The sequence below is a fragment of the Lutjanus erythropterus genome, chromosome 11 (assembly GCF_056507025.1).
Source record: "Lutjanus erythropterus isolate fLutEry1 chromosome 11, fLutEry1.hap2, whole genome shotgun sequence".
NCBI classification, from domain to species: Eukaryota; Metazoa; Chordata; class Actinopteri; order Lutjaniformes; family Lutjanidae; genus Lutjanus; species Lutjanus erythropterus.
Window position 1 is genome coordinate 23,811,479 of NC_139327.1, and position 17,576 is coordinate 23,829,054.

The 17,576-nt window shown below is 38.7% G+C and overlaps 1 protein-coding gene across 3 annotated transcripts in view; it reads left to right on the forward strand.

The window, feature by feature from the left end:
- Window positions 1-213: 213 nt before the first annotated feature.
- LOC146319131 (actin-binding LIM protein 3-like) overlaps window positions 214-17,576 on the forward strand; it is a 57,745-nt gene continuing 40,382 nt past the window's right edge. For all 3 annotated transcript variants that reach the window (XM_084729731.1, XM_084729728.1, XM_084729729.1), the window contains exons 1-2: window positions 214-855; window positions 6,699-6,863. In XM_084729731.1, coding sequence (XP_084585857.1) covers window positions 837-855; window positions 6,699-6,863 — 184 coding nt within the window. In that variant the 5' untranslated portion in view covers window positions 214-836. The remainder of the gene's footprint in view (window positions 856-6,698; window positions 6,864-17,576) is intronic.

Here is a 17,576-nt window from a genome sequence, read left to right on the forward strand (position 1 = left end):
GGAGTGAAAGTCAGAAGTTTCCAAAAAAACAAGTACTCAAGTAAAGTACAGATACTCAAAAAATGTACTTAAGTACAGTACTCAAGTAAATGTACTTCACTACTGTCCACCACTGGAGTTAGCTAATGGATTTGGCACCTAACTTTTCTTTTTGGGTATTTAATATTGCGGTTTTATGTCTAGTCATGACAATTTGAGTTGTCGTTTTGGTCAGTGCGCTGTCTTAAGTAGTATTTTTCTGTTACTCTGTCTCCTAAACCAACTCGCGGTCTTAACAGTCATATGACGGTTGTACATTGGTTCAGCCTTGACCGGCAGTTTGGAGCTCGGACGCTGTTCGGCGCTCTCGCATCGCGAGAGGAGCTCGTCCTGCCCGGGTAAGAGACTCTCTCTGTCAGGCTCCGAGTGCGTGAAAGCCGCTCACAAACTCACCATCCAGCACTGGAGCGCACAAGCATGCAGGCGTCAGGGAGGGATGGACGCCTCTGCACCGAGCCAGGAGGGGACCGCTGTGGTTTGTTGGGTGGGAGAGGCCGAAGCTGAAGGCGTGATGATGATGAGGAGGAGGACGGTACCACCAGTCAGGCTCGATTTAATTCCTCAGCCGGCAGCCTTTACGCAGGGTGGAGGGGTACAGTAGTCTGCCGCCTGCCTGGCAATATAATCCGCTTGCCGGGAGGAGCAGGGAAAGCCCTCTCCAGACTGAGACAGGGGGAGGGAGGGAGAGTTATAAGTCGGACAGGGACAGAGAGAGTTGACAGGAGTGACTGGTCATATCTGGAGCTGCAGGAGGCTTAACTCAACTGACTGAAGCTGCTGGACTTCCACTTCACATCATGAGTGGACCCACAAATGGTAAGAAGAATGAAATGTGCGTGTGTTTGGCAGGGTTAAAGGTGCACATGTGTGGGCTGAGGGTGTGTGTCTAAATGTGTGTTTGTAATCAATAACCTAGTGTCCTGGGAGGGTTTAACTTGAAGTAGACGTAAACAGCCCCTCACTGAGGCTATTGATCACACACTCACTTATTGACACTGTATTTCATCATGTCATTAGGCAGCCCTCTCGTCAATGAAGGTTGGAAACACAGGCTGGTATTGTGTATTGATTGCTGACAGCGCTCATAAGTATTTCCATCATTGTGACTGTGTGTTTTGTGTTAACCAGGGTGTTATAGGTTTTTGTGTCCTCCATTGAAGAATTTCCTACAGTCACAGGACCCAATCATTTTAAAGATGTAAATCTGCTCATTCAGCTTTTTGATGTTTGTGGCAGAATTTCTTTTATTGTAATAAATGATAGTAAAGTAAGACAGTTAGAAAAGGCTGTGAAAAGCTACTCAGATATACTAGAGAGAAGAGAGAAAGCCCACTGTTCTTTGATAGCAGAAAGACAACTGAGCACATCTCTGCTCTACACTGTGCCAGGCAGGCACATATTAAAATGTCCCCATGTCTAAACATAGCACCACATGAAGCAGGCTTTTATTAATGTGAAACCACTAAATCCCAAAATCTATTTTCCCAAAATCAAAAGCATAGTGGCTCTGCAGGCGTGACACAGCACCATGCTTTCCAGTGTAAAAAGACATGAAGTGGCCACAGTTTTATACCCTCACCTCAGGGAGGTATTTAACCTTATAAAGGGCTTTGGTGCAGCAACGCTCTGATACAATTATGACCATGTCAGCCTAGCAGAGGGGCCCCAGCTGAGCGAGTGTAACCCCAAAAATCTCCCAAAGAAAAGAAGAGGATTATCTTTTGGCTGACTGGTTTGGTTTGCACTATGGGAGACCTTCATTTGTTTTTATCCAGGCTGTTTATCCACAGGTTCAGAGGTCAGAATGCATATGTGTTGCTGTCAAACAGTACAGACTTTGAAGGCACTTGAGGGAGAGTTGTGCGGAAATAGATTTGATGCTAAGTATATTATTATTATTTTTAAATAGGATAGACTTACTGTCTCACATTTGTATGCCTTTTCCAACCAGTCAAGTTTCAGCTTTACATCCATGTCTGTCCAGACTCATACAATGAATACGATGAAGACTTTGAGGGAATTTAATAAAGGGTATTGAGTGTGTTTTCTTATCTCTATATTGGCATGTGTGATTCCAGTAACTAAATTTCAGTGAGAAACATGCTGTCTTCACTTAGACTATTTTTACAAAGGAGAGAGAGAGAGAGCAGAACATTATGATGTCACAGTGAAGTTGACCTTTGACCTTTTAGATCTAAAATGTCATCGCTTAATCAATTTATCCGATTAGATCTTTGTGTGAAATTTTGTCATAATTACTGTGTGAATTCTTGAGTTATGAGCAAAAATGTCTTTTAGGAGGTTACAGTGACCTTGACCTTTGACCTCCAAATTCTCAAACCTGGTGTAAATACATAAATAAATCTTAGGGGTTAGAAATAAACATTTTTGGAGAGCTGCACAGAAATATTTGTCACACTTTTTTCTAACGATTTCACTCAGTAAATTTTACATTTTGCAGTCCATAAATTCTAAAAAATGAAAACATTTAAGAAAGAAAACTTCTTTTTATGCTGGAGGCATTATGATTTTGGGTTGTCCATTTGTTCTGTTCTTGTGAATATGATATCTCAAAAACACCTGAAAAGAATTTCTTCAAATGTGGTACAAAGATCCATTTGAAACCAAAATCTCAGGAAAAACTGGAGGGAACCTGTGACCTCATGACCCTCCCTTTCTCATAAACTTGACCTCTGAAGTCCACCTTGAGCAAAACATGGTACAAACATCCACTTGGACCTGAAGATACTTAATTAGATTTTGGTGGTCAAATGTCAAGGGCACTGTGACCTTGCAAAACACTTTGCAACTTAAATGAGGCAAATAAAGAAAAAATGTTGGGAACTAGCGTTAGTGCAGTTAGTGGTTGTGTGTGTACTGAACATCACTTGCCTGTTGGCCAGTTATCAGTCCTTTCACAGCAACTTTTCTAAAAATTGTGATGAATGTTGTGATGTTTTTGTGCATTTTTTTGTGCACCTGGGGGGTATTCGAAAAAGAAGGAAAGTCTTTTTCGAGCTCAAACTCAGTCAAAACTGCAAGCACAAAATTCTGGAATATAAAAAATAAAGGAAAAAAAATCGAGTTCATTGAGTTCGTTATGTATTTATATGCAAGGTTGTGCAGAATTGATTGGATTTGTTATCATTGTTGTGTTTGTTGTGTTTGCGTTGCAACATTGCAACTTCCTGAAGGGTCTGAACACACACACATTCAAGTACATACAGTACATATATATTCCCAAGCTACATGTTTTGCACAGAAGTTAGCCTTTAGGGCTTCCCGCTATTTTAGCCCAAACCCTGACCCACTCCCCCAACCTACCCAAGAAGCCTTCAAGCCTTTCTGCCAGAAACTTCTCCCAACAGCCTTCTCCTAACGGCATGTTTTCACCTACATCAGTTCCATAAACTAGAACATATAATGTTTAAACCTACAATGATAACAAATACACAAAAATAACACATTCAATCACACACATAAACATGCACAAACACACACAGGTGGCTCAGATCTTTCTATGTCTGTGGTTCCAGTCCTTGTGCTGCCATCTGGCTACAGAACCAATGCCAGCTTTTGTAGTGCACACACACACTGACCAAACACACTCAAACACACACATACTGATGATACAATTTGTTAGGAAACATTTTTGTCCCAGTTTTCCTTTTTTTTTCTCCTGAAAACATTTATAGATCCACAACTCTCCCTGTCTCTCTCCTGCTGTCATCAGCTTAACCTGCTGGCATGGTGTGTGTATGTGCGTGTGTGTGCGTGCTTGTGTGTGTGTGCCTGTGTGTGGATTACATAATACTCTGGGATGCAGCAGCATTAACTGTAATGTAATTGAATTGAGTAGAATACAGTAGAATTGTTACTCAGATTCTTGCGCACTGGATAGAGTGCACTTGACTGTTACAGGAAATCAGAATCAATATTGATCAAATATGCTGCCAGCTGGTGAAATCATTTCACTCAACTGCCCACTGACATGGAGCAGTGTGTGTGTGTTTCAGACAGTGTAAAGAAAGGACTTCTTTCCCTAAGAGGGATTTGACCAGTTTCATAAGCGAGGATGAAAGAGGTGTAATCCCAAAACAGCACCACTGTGCCCTTTTCTGCCTCTCATATTGTGTCTGTGTTTGTCATGCACTTCATGTATATTTTAAGATTAAAAATGCAAAGCTTTATTGTCATACATTGAAATGTACAAAGCATTTCCCAGTGTGCTGCTATCTTCTTTGATTTCCATAAATAGAGAAAAAAATGAACTGGAGAATAAAAGCTTAGTAGAGAGGTAATTAGTAAAGTATAGACATAAATATCTATAAAGAAAGTGTACAGCTACTTTCATGCAAATTTGTAAAATCTAGTAGTTATAATAGCACATTACAAAAATATCAAGAAGTTATAGAGTACATTTAGATATTTAGGACAACTAGCAGTTTGAAAAGTCTCAGTCAGTTAGTCTTTTTCTCAACCTGTCTGTCTGTCTGTCTTACTGCCTGTCTGTCTCTCTCTTAAGCCACTACCTTCTAATGAATGGTTGTAAGTCGCGCTGATCTCCCTGGCAGAGTAACAGACTTTCCAGGAGCCACTACTAGTTATAAAGCCAATCACTAAGCCTTCGGTATCTCCTCTAAACCTTCAAACGAGTGTGCATGTGATTATTTTGTGAGTGTGAGGTAAATTGCAGTCTCTGTAGACTATAGCCAGGATTGAAAGGTCTCCATTTTCACAACTGAAACACAATATTGCATAGAAGATACTACATAGGTTTCACATTTTTGATTAAAACAGATGTCAATAGATAACATGATCATAAAGTAAAGCTTTTTAAATTCTTGACCCATCCTGAGTCAGACTACTTCTTGCTCTGTGCTCTATTAATAGATGGTCAAGCTTGGTACCCTGAACCTTGGTCAGAGTTCGCCTGTCCTGTGATATAGCTATGGTGAAGGCACAAACAGCCCTACTCTGCCTCTGATTGACTTACTCTAATATTCTTATCCTATCCCTACTTAACCTCTCTTGTCATGCCTAAACCTAACCAACCCAAACTGATGAAATCAATGAGTAGCCAGTCAGAGTCAGATTAGGACGGGTCATGACATTGCGCAGTGCTGGAATTTTTTTTTACTTGCTTTTCTTTGAAATGCTGTGTACTAGGCTTGTTTATGTCGAAAACAAAGCCAATTTTTCCAGATTGTTAAAAGATTTTGCGGGTGGACCTGTAAAAGCAACATATATATACAGCATAGATCTAATATTATGACATATGCTATATATGGTGTCCCGATCCGATATTGATATCGGATATCGGTCCAATATCCAGCACTTCTATCCATAGGTGACTCTGGTTGCTGACTATTGTTCTCTGTCTGAGTAACATCACTTGATCAAGCCTTTTCTAACATTCCACACTACAAAATAAGTAATAAAAGTATATATGATTCGTGCTGATATCGTATCGGATCGATATTGGTATCGGCCAATACTCAAGGCTACAATATCGGTATCGTATCGGAAGTGAAAAAGTTGTATCGGGACATCCCTAATGCCATACGCCCCAAAACTTTTCTAGCTTCTGGGTTTACTAAGTGTAGTAGTTTTTTCCCCCTTGCCCCACTCGCAAGTTCCCGCTTGGCTCATAGACTTTATAATATATAAATATTTATTTATATACACACATATTTCACTGATTTTTAAATCCTTTTTCTTGGCTCTTGTAAAGATTTATGAATATAAAATAAAAAGATCATAATAAAAGAGTTACAGATGAGCTTATTTGTAGATCTAGGTGTCTTGCCAACAGTTTTATAGACATCTCTTTTATGATGTAGGCTTATGAAGAAAATGTGTTTTGGGCCATAGAAGAATTTTTCACTCTAATACTGCAATTGGCCACTGGGGAAAATTTGAAGCAAGGCTGAGCAGCAATGCCCTGTCTAGTTCTATTATACATCTATGATATATAGTCACATCTTAAATTTGCTAATGTTAGAAAAAGCAAACTAACAATTGATTTAGACTTACGAGCTAGATCTGTTATTGGAGCACAGAGCAAAAAGGGGCGGGGCGGTTGTCCACCCAAGGATAGCTGCGTGAAGTAATTCATCCAATCAGCACAGCCATCGAGTTGGCTATAACACTCACTTGAAAAGTAGATTGTGGAAGCCTTAGATCATGGTCTTGATCTAAAATAGTCAAATTGCCCACCCCTATTGTGTGTTTATTATTGCATATTATCTTTTTGTCATAGTGTTCCAGGATTGATACCACAATGTTTCTGTGACATTAAAGAAAAGTGTCATCTAAAGGCCAAATCTATTTTTTGAGCAGAAAAACAAATCAGCTTCTGTGCTGGTGTTGGATTATTGCATTTTGTCAACTGGTGGATCTGATTTCTGTCTACTTTATATATAAGACAAACCTGTCTTCAAATTCCTTGTTACATTAAAGCTTGTCTTTAGCTGTCACATGTTCCTGTAACAAGCCAAGAAAAAAAATGCATCAGATCTCTTGTCTTTTTATGGCAGTCGTTTCACATTTTTATCATACTTTGATCAGATATTTGAATACAGTTGAAAGAAAGACCAAAGAAAGGGCCTCAAAATGACAAAAAAAATGACATGTGTTTGATCTCCTCTCCTCTCCAGTTCAGTACCAGTCAGGTCTTTATGGAGGAAACAACAACAGCAGCTCTCCTCTCTCCAGCCGTGGAAACTCACCCATTGTGTGCGAGCGTTGTGGGGAGGTGTGTCGTGGAGAGGTGGTGCGCGTCAAAAACACACACTTCCATGTTCACTGCTTCACCTGCCAAGGTAAAACCACACACCTACACACACAAACATGCATCCATACACTCACATCCGCTTCCTTTCTTGACTCCCACACTCATGCTTCATATTCATTTATTTCTCGGTCTTGGACTAATGCACTTGTTTTCACTTGTGGCTTCAACCCACCTCAATTTGCATAATTAAAATTTAATAATCACCAGTGCTCAGAAAAGATGGAAGCAGCACAATTGAATCAGCGATGGCTTCTGTCTGCACTGGAACAGGAACTGAACTCTGACTCCACCAGGATCAAAGTCAATCACAAGCTCTATTATATTAACCAGATCAGATAGCTGTGTGGTATCAAGAAAGGCAATTTATAAATGCAACCAAGAAAAATTACACATGGATTGTAACCAAATACATAGCCCACCTTTTTCCTCAGTTTATATATTTTAAATCATTAATGATTACATCAGGATTTAGATCGAGATTTATCCCTGTAGACTCCATCTTTAAAGGGTGATGTCCACTCAGATATCAGCAAAAAGCAGTGACTTATGATCTCAAAGATGGCATTCAGTCACCAAGAGACAAGAATTTTAAATTTAGTTTTAGTTGTTTACTGAAAATTGTAGTTAGGTAAAGTCACATTTTAATCGTCTGTTTTTGTTTTGTTTTAGTTAAGATCTAGTTGGTGGAACTCATTTTCATGAACTCATTAACATGAACTCATTCATTTTAGCCAACTCATTCATTTCTGAAGGATTTTATTTTTGCCTGTGCTGCCAGTGAGAAGTGAGTGTACATTGAACTCCGTATTTATAAATCAGCAGTAAAAATTTTTTAAAGTGCATTATTGAGAGAGACAAACATAATCTGGCACACATCACATTTATTCAGTCTCTAAAATTAATACAGAATTATATTAAATGAGGTGTTGTCTGTTTATGAGTTGAAAGAAATCAATTATCTGTTATTCGTTAGATGGAGTTGAGGTTTTACTGTGAGCTTGACTCCATTAAATTTAGCATTATGTTAATGGAGCAAGGTAATGCATCATGAATCCACATAGAACACTGAGCTATATGAACATTAAATTGAGTGCAAAAAAGGAAATTAGTATTGTATCAAATAAATCAACTGATATGTCTTTTCAAATTGGTTGTGTATGTTCTGCCCATCTTTAATCCACAAGGTGCCTGTCCTCAGTATAATATACTGTCTATGGTACAGATGATACCCATGTTGACCAAAAAGAATAGCAATAAAATCCACATCAAAGGCTCTAAATATTGATGAATATACAGGGAGACCAGCAAGAAGTTGAAACAGATAGGCTGATGTATAAGAAGAAGATGACGTAATTCATATTTATAGAATATATAGAAATGCGGCTGCTAAACAGAATATACAAAATAATGTAAAGTGTTAATATTTCAAATGGAAATGAATAGTGGAAATAGAACAGGAGGTTTTAACAAACAAAACACACAAGTCAGAATTGCATAAATCCATAGGTTTGTTTGTGTTATCGTGTTGTGTGTGCATGTGCATGTGTCTGCCCATGTGAGTATGTTTGTGTCTTTGCATGTTTGAGTTCCACCAGTGAGCAGGTGGGACAGAACGCACAAATAGAGGTCTGGAGTCAGCAGCCAGCTTAGCAGTGCAGTCAGCAGGTTTTCAGCCCATAGTCAGACTCCAACCAGCTAACCTCCTTTCACAGGCCAGGACCCGCACAGTCCCAGAGCGCGCTGCGAGACAACACAGTTTTCTCTGTTTGATCTGCCAGTAACGCTGCCTGAACGCACTGAGCCACAAAGCATCAAAGATGAGGGTTTTCTCTTTTTATTTATTTATTTTCATGAAACACACAATGCAACATTGCAAATCTTAAAAATAGCCTGAGCTGAAATAACAGGTTGTTTGGTTGAATAATTGATTGTCTAATTGACTGATTGTTTGCTCAGTCGTTCCCTCTTACAGGACACACACTAGATTTATTGATGGAAGTGCTCTCTCTTTGATATTAAAGTATTTATTATTATGGACAATTGATCTTGCAGAGTAAGCTTAATGACTTTTAGCTAATGGAGCGTGGGCTGAGTAGACATCAGCTGATGAAGTGGACAAGAATCAAATCGTCAGCTTTTAGTACACAGGCGTCTTTTCTCTTCTGTTCATGATTTTTTCCTCGTCTTTCCTCCTCCTCCTCTCTGTCACTCTCTTGTCTCACAGTCTTTGTTTGTAGCTGTGAATGTCAGAGAGTTACAATGTGTCTTTGTTTGGTAACAATGTGATCTCCTGATTTTGTGGCTTCTTGGGATTGAAGAGAGAAGAACAAGGAGAGAAGATTTGGGTTGATGAAAAAATAAAAAGAGGAGCAGAGTGAGAGTGATGAGACAGCAACCCTGTGTTTGTGTGTGTGATTTTAGATGGTCTTTTATTGGATAGTGTAGTAACTAATTTAGGTGGTATCGCCTAAAATGTACACTCTGGGTTTTTTTTCAGCTTCAGTACAGAGTTGTAAATAGTTATAATAACCTACATGAACTTCCTTCTCATGATTTCAGTTATATATTTTGAATTATTTGAAGGCCTTGATGAAGGTTCTCTCAAGTGACAATTAACTATGAGGTTATTTTTAGCCATGCTAGCAGTGGGTTGGTTGGTCCAACACTTTGTACCTGACATGCAATGCAACATTATAACAATGAATGGATGGCCAGGAAAATTTGTACAGAGATTCATGTTCCCCAGAGGATGAATCCTGCTGACTCTGACAATCTCCTGACTTTTCCCTTAACTTTAAATCCAGCATCATCATCAGGTTAAAAATGTAATTTTAAGCTCCTACCCCCTTTCCTCAAGAGACCTTGCCTTTTGCCAGGCCGCAATGATAAATAAGAATTTATTCTTAATGCCTTTCCTGGTTAAATAGACAACTTTTCAACTCACCCCTTGTGTTTCCAAGTGGTATTATTGTTTGTCTGTCACAAAGGCAACACCTGTACCCAACACTGGATGGCTTTGTCATTATTCTGTTTCAATTGCACTGCACAACCAACATTTACTTCATAATAAGTTAAAGCAAACAAAGGTTTCCTATTGAGATTTATTAATATTTATAATTATATTAATAATTCCTTATTTGTTGTAAGTGTCATAAGTCACATGCATGCTGTTTACTTACATTTTTTACACTTTATTGTTGATATGTTCAAAGGACACTTTACAAATGCACACACCTCTGTGGGGAAAAACTTACTATAAATGAAAGGTGTTTTGTTATTGTGGAGACTTGTAGTATGTGCCTCAGCCAAAACACATTTCTATCTTGTGCAAGCAGACCTACTGCGCCACAGACTTTCCACTTTGACCAGGTTCTAGCAGGTCTGTGGTGCAAGTGATGTTAACTACAATGAACTGTGCACAAGATATTAAACGAGCCTGGCCACACCTTCATTTTTATACCTCCCGTCAATGTGTGAACATTCATTTGCTATCTTGCAAACCCAGGTAAATTGACAACTGCACCAGTGTGAGATAGCAATGCCACCTGCGTCACCGGTGCCATCCACTTTGCACTGGGTGTAAGATAGGGCCCTTAGGCTCATTAATCAAGTTCTGGGCGGGTGCTTTGTTGTCTCTGTTAGCATTTTAGTATTAGTGTTTTGGATATATGGATAAACTTTATATTAAACTAAGGTAAATTGCTTTTAATGTTTCAAAATTTGGAATGTGCAATTTGTGAAATAAAACTGAAGACCATATCACATCAGATCAAAGGGAGTAAAGAACAGAATCATACCAATGAAGTTTCAACAATGTTGATCACTCATAAAGGAAAGAAAAATGCAACTCTGCAAATAATATCTTTCTGCTCTCCTAAAAAAATCTCATTAAATATGGAACTCATTCATAAATTTGCCCTCATTTTAAAGCAAATGATGCCAAATTGTGGAATGTTATCTTTGTTTCCTGCTGGGTATGCAAATATGAAGTCATAACTCCTCAATAAGACTGATAAATGTTAATACTGGAAGCCCCATTCGCAACCACATACTTGTACCAGAGTACTGTTGATACTGGCTCCCCTCGGTTAGGCAGTCCCCTTTCTCTTCCTCCCTTCTTCTCCTCTTTGATCCATCTGTTTATCCTGATCGCACTCATGCAGATGCAGAGGAGCTATAGCAAGGAAATCCATTCCATGTTGATGATGCGAATAGATGAGGGAAGACAGTGACAGGACGGCAGATGTGCGCTGGATGGACAGATCGATAGCCTCATTGATACCTCCCCTGGGTCCCCCCTACACCCCCCATCTCTTCCTCCACATCCTCATCCCCTCACTTTTCTGTCTGCTTCTCTTTCTCTTTTCCTCTTCTTCTAATCTCTCCCTTGACTCCCATCTTGCCTTTCTTCTTGTCTGAGCCTCGTTTCTAAAATAATCCTCTCCCCTCTGTTTTTCTCCAGAAAATTGAACCATGTACATCATGTTTGATGTTATAGCATTCCTTCTGTAAAGAACAAACTCAGACATTAATGGAAAAAAGGACAAATGTCTGATTCCCACTATACATCGAAACATTTCACACACACTCACATTTTTGTGATAAAAGGCTGTCTGTCTTTAATATTCTGTTCAAATCCGTTTTTTCAGTTGAAGGCTACATTCACACTGCAGGCAAAAGTGGCCTGAGTCTGATTTTCTTTGCTTATATGAGACTCAGATCTCTTTTTTTCATGACAGTGTGCAAAGCTCAAGTTACATGGAATATAATATTTTCAGTACTGATTTGCACTGCTTTCATGTGTTTCCTAAATCAGATACAGATAATTTTTTTTGCATTGTGAATATAAACAGTCACATTAGGATTTATGTGACTTTTACGTCACTCAGTTGTCTGAGTTGTCTGAACAGTATCACTGTATGAACAGCTGCCCACAGATTTGGTTAAAACAGAGGTGCCCAAATTATTTCCAAGGGCCAAAAATAAATGTTGATATTATGTAAAATTACATTAAATTAAAATGTGTTTTTATCAAAAAAATTTAATTTTATATCTAAAGGTCAAATATAAATAGAATTTAAAAAAACTACTCTTCAATCTTAATGTTGTTTATTTGCAGAAATAAGTGTCAAAAAACATTCATATGCTTTGTTTTGGGAGCATAAATTTACAAGGAAAGGTGTCTTTCTGACAGAAAGTACATGCAAATCAAGGTGCTTCAAATTAGGTCAAACAGCTGTATTGTCCACCTTTGTAATCAAGAATGTAAATTTGACTTGAGCTTGCAAATTTCAGTAACAGCACTGAAAAACAAATCAATTTTGGATATTGAGTTTGCCTTGAGCAACGTTTAAGTTACACATTGTTTGAAATTTGGGCAGCTCTGAGTTAAAAGTAGTCAATGACATGCTGAAATTTTGGATGAAATCTGTTTCTGTGAAGTCATTCATGTCACTATCCCAAAACTTCTGGCTCCAACTCCACACCCACACACACATCCATACAGAAGTAGCAGTAACTGCTTCACAAAAAGCCAAATTTCTCCCCACCCTTGTTATCATCTGCTCACAAATTCTTCCACTTCTGTTGCCTCGATGTTTACTTCTGTACGACAGCTGTGTGTGATGGAATCTGATGTTGGCCACATTCAAAAAATAATGCGAACAGCCAAACAGATGTGAGAAATAAATCAGAATTGAGCACCAAGACTTGTGACGTGAACATAGCCAAAGAGTCTCTCCTTGAAAGTGATATATGACAGCACAGACTAATTTATGTGGATGGATTGTACAACTGCAGGGTCTTTACCTTCCCAACAGAATATAAAACAGTCTTAAATGATTCTTCTTAAAGCCTGACCCACTTTGGTTTGAAACAAATTTGTGTTTCAGAAGTGAAGCATAGTATAAGGAGTGATATTCAGTGTATTTTATCAGTATTAGTGTACTGTCAGCAGTCACGGATGGCCTGCCTCTTTCTTCAGAAGAGACTTCAAGGACAAACTGTGAAGCATTAACCGCTGTATCAGCTCAGCTGTGCAGCACTCTTGTGTGAATATTTGCACAGTGGGTCAGTGTGCTGCTGTGTTTGTGTGCTTCTGAGCACGCTTGTATTTTTTTAGTATATCCAGAAGCCGAATCAGAAAGATGAGACAGTCAACATGTGTATCAGGCCTCCAGGAGCTGTTGTTTCTTGCATCCATCTTCATTTGTATCCCTTCTTTTTTTTAAAATCCATTCCTTCTTTCGCCTCTCTTCTTTGGTTCCCTCGACCCTTTCCTTGTGCCGCTGGCAGTAAACAAAGAAATCATTATCTGTTGTCTTTCTGCCAAATTGTGTGTGTTTGTGTATTTGTGTGTTCAGACCCCAAGCACTTCACTCTAATAGGCAACAAATCACTGTTAACAGATGTAGAAGAAAAGTATTTAAATACTTCAGTGCCTTTGACGAACTGCAGCTGAACCTGTCCCCCGATGAGCAGAAGGGAAGGAAAATAGTGGGCTGGTGAAGAGTGAAACTGATGGAGCAGAGAGTGAACGAGGGGGTAGATACTGGGATAAAAGGGAGGGGAATGAAAATGCACAGAGCGTGATTTTATTTATTTAGCAATTCGTATTTATTTTATTTATTTGTGACCTGAAATTTATTTTCTGCTCGCTTTCCCTCCAAGCCTTCTCATACTTTTCACTTCTCCGAGGTTGTAGTAGAGAGTTAGATAGATTTTTAACTTTTTGCAGCAATTAAAGATTGATAACCCCACATAATGACTAACAAAATATCACAGTCAGTGTAAAAACTGGTCTTTTTTTCCACTAGTAATGTCAAGCAATTCATTCTGAAACTCCTCCTCCTTTCTGGCTCTTGCGACACCATTATGACACAATGGAAACTGTTCAAGGTTATGAAAAACAATTTCAGACTTTTTCCCTCCACATCCTTGTGACACCCAGACATTTTCTGGTGTGCCATTCTTTGGAAGCTGAGAAAAGAATCATGGAAAAAATGCAAGTTAAACATTGCCCTCGGTGCTGTATATTGACAATGAATTCAAAAGAAAGAAAGGCTTCCTCACATTTAGGATTTGACTGACATGTTTGCTTGTTTGCTTGACATTACCTGTAAGTTTGCTTTGTGAATATAGCCTTGCCAACATCACAGCAAACCTTGTTTCTTTATTGTCCCTGAATTAATCAGATTCATAAATCTTTTTCACAGCATACATTTTGATTGCAGAAGAAGCGCAGGCAGAACTTAATGTTTACAATGTCTCAGTTGTAGTAATTATTGTAATGTAAAGCAGCATCACCCCCGTCCCCCTACAACAGCTCTGTGCCACATACATACCCAACCCAGAGCTGCCCAGTTTTTTTTACTATAGACTGCCAAAAATTAATCTGGATGGAGGCCCACAGGCCAAAAACCTGTTGATGTTGATATTATTTAAAACCACAGTCAATAACTACATTCAAAGAAGAAAATTAAATAAAACAAAACATCATTAGTCAGTAAAACTTTTTCAAAACTTAAGAGTGAGTTGGGCTCAAAACTAAAAAATCTATTGAAGTAGTTGCCTTGAAATTTTGATTTCTTTTTAGAGTGTACTGGAATAAAAAGTACAGTATTTCTCTTTGAATTGTAATGGAGTAGAAGTATAAACTGGCAGTATATTAAGTACAGCACTTGAGTAAATGTGCTTAGTTATGTTCAATCACTGAACAACACAGAGCGATAGAAAAGTGATAACTGAACACCAAACTGCAGTAATGCTGGTGTCCTCTTCTGATTGATCTGCTGTGACATCTTACAAATTTCTCTGTCCTTTAATTTCATTTCATTGTGTGAACATGATGTGAATGAATTATTTCCCATGGAATCTCTTTTGATCGTTATTTCTGTCTGGTGAGAATACGTTTTACAGGCCCCTGCAACACAGACTTGCCCCCAGGATTCCTGAGGTCATTGTGTCTGCAACAGCAGACAGCTGGACTGTGGCTGCTGAGACAGAGTGGAGGCTGGATGGCTCTATATGGTTGTAGACAGTCATAAAAATGCTATTAAAATCCTATGCTATTAGTCTCTCTGCCACCAGATCAACTGTCCAGTTGAAACGTCATCAGTGGAGGCTGAATTCAATTAAATCTTTGATGTCATTTTTGCATTAATGGAAGTTACAAACAAGGCTAAGAAACTGAAATATATTTTTTGATTATTCTGGTGATCTTAATTACTAAATCATTGTCTATAGAACTGTTTCTGAAGGAACTGTCTGGCTAGTGCTGATTCAGCACACACAACGAGACTAAATGTAGAGTTTGGGGCAACAGGTGGGGTCAGGAAAGGTCAGGGTGGGGTCACACAAGATAATTCTTGGCTCGACTGGTGTGGAGGCAACTAACACGTCTTTGAACATTAAGCTTCCGTCAGCAAGTTCAAGTGGCCGCGGGAAGATTTGTCCCGACTGTCCCTGAAAGACTAAAATGTCATGTGACAGAGAGCGAATAATGAATGGTAGCAGGCAGGCACATGCTCATTTAGCGGGGGAGGTCTGGGAGGTCTCTGCTGTCACATTTCCTGTGTCTATTATAATTACACTGTAAATCTGCGACATGAAATCTTTAGCTAAATGAAAATAGGCTCGGACTCACTCATACACGGTTAATGTAACTCCTGACAGGTTGAATAGCTTTGACAGGAAGTTTGATTTGAATTGTGACCTCATATAGATAGATGACAATAGCAGATCACAATATCATACAGATATTGTGATCTGCTACGTGATTTATGTATGTTAACAAACATGGCTTTTTGCAGTAGTGCAAAGTGTAGGAATAAAAATAACCCATGACATTTTGGGATAAATCTGTTTCCATTTAGTTACTGTCTAAAAGAAAAAAGCTTCGGCATCATATCTGCTGAGCCTTGCTCATTGTTCATCTTCATTAGGAGCAAAGTTTCTGAAATAGGTTGCTGCCAGTCTGATAACGATGCACCGACAGCAGAGTCTACAACCATGCTAGCAGCTCTGTGAACCTGCACAGCCCTGCTTTGTGCAAAGTGCTCACATCAGCATGCTAAACATACTAAACAATACTAACATGATGATGTTTACCAGGAATAATGTTTGCTACCTAGAGCTGCAACAATGAATCAGTTAGTCATTTGAAAGAGAATAAGTTTGCAACTATTTTGATAATCGATCCATCGTTTTCAGTCATTTTTCAAGCAAAAATGTCAAACGTTTGCTGGTTCCAGCTTCTTAAATGTGAGGTTTTGCTGCCTCCTTTTGGATTCTTTCTCTCATCTTTCGATTTTGGAGTGTTGGTTGGACAAAAGAAGTTGAAACTAATCAATAAATTAACGCTAATGAAAATAACCATTAGTTGCCGCCCTATGACTGTCTTTATTTAGTGTGTAAGCATGTTAACATTTGCTAATTTGCACAAAATTACAGCTGAAGCTGACAGGAATGTCATGAATATTAGGTCATAAAATAAAGCTTTAAAGGGACAGTTCACCCCCAAATCAAAAATACATTTTTTTCCTCTGACTTGCAGTGCTATTTATCCATCTGTATTATTTTGATGTTGGTCACTTTGGTGAATCTGAACTAACCATGTCGACTGGCATCTACTGTAGGTAATACAGCGACTATGCTAAGTACCTCATACCACCCTACTTTTGATAATCCAAACTATCCTTTTAAAATTACAAAGGACAGCCTTGTGGTGGTGTGTTAGATAAAGTCAGAGGATCACCAAAGTTAGAGGGATTCTTCATCTGGGAACCATGACTCTTTGTTGAAAATTTAATGAAAACCCATTCAAAACTTGTTGAGATATTTCAGTCTGTACTGGACTGACAGACATTGTCATCCCTGGAGCCATGCAGTGTGTTGCGCTAATAAGATTAGTCTAATAAAAACAACAGTGAAAACCATGAAAACTCTCCGGTGTTTGGTAAAACAAGCAGTAAGTACAGCCAGTGTTAAATGCTCATGCATGGATCTTGTTCTGTGAGGACAGCTTTTGAACATTTTTTTGAAAAATCCATATACACCAGAGGTCTCTCCAGAGAGGCCAAGCCTCAACAGCTCCCCCTCCGTCCTGTTTTCCTCCACATCTTAATAGCTTTCCATTTAGACAGTGATGAATGTGTGAATGGTATCAACAGGGTGAGAAAACATGAGAAGGACCCAGCTATCATACTCAACAGTCTGGGACACACAGAAGAACAGTATATCTGTATACTCTGCACATGCATCAACATATATTGGCTTTTGAATCTCTGCTGATAGTGGAAAAAAATGAATTGACTAGTTGGACATAGATTTTTTTACTCAACAACCAATATAGATCTCATACACACGTGTGTATTGATGGGCGTACAGCACATACAGAAGCCGTAGCTGTTCCACTGTGAGCAGCTTTAGTCTGAGGCAGACTGATAAAGGTCAGGCTGGCATTTTAAAGTTGTGCGACAGCAGCTTTGCCATGACAAGAATACCATATGTGAGACAGAGGAGAGACAGAAAAACAAAAATACAGTGTTTCTCGTGTTCCAGAATAATGTCCTAGTTATTGTCTCGTACCGTATATGAACAAACTGACTTCAGCATCTTCAAAAAAATTTAATTGTGAGAAAATAATAATAATAATGATCAGTTCATAATAAAGATGTACTATTTATTTATGAGAACTGCTACCATGTATGAGAAACAACAAAAAGCATCATAACTGTCACAT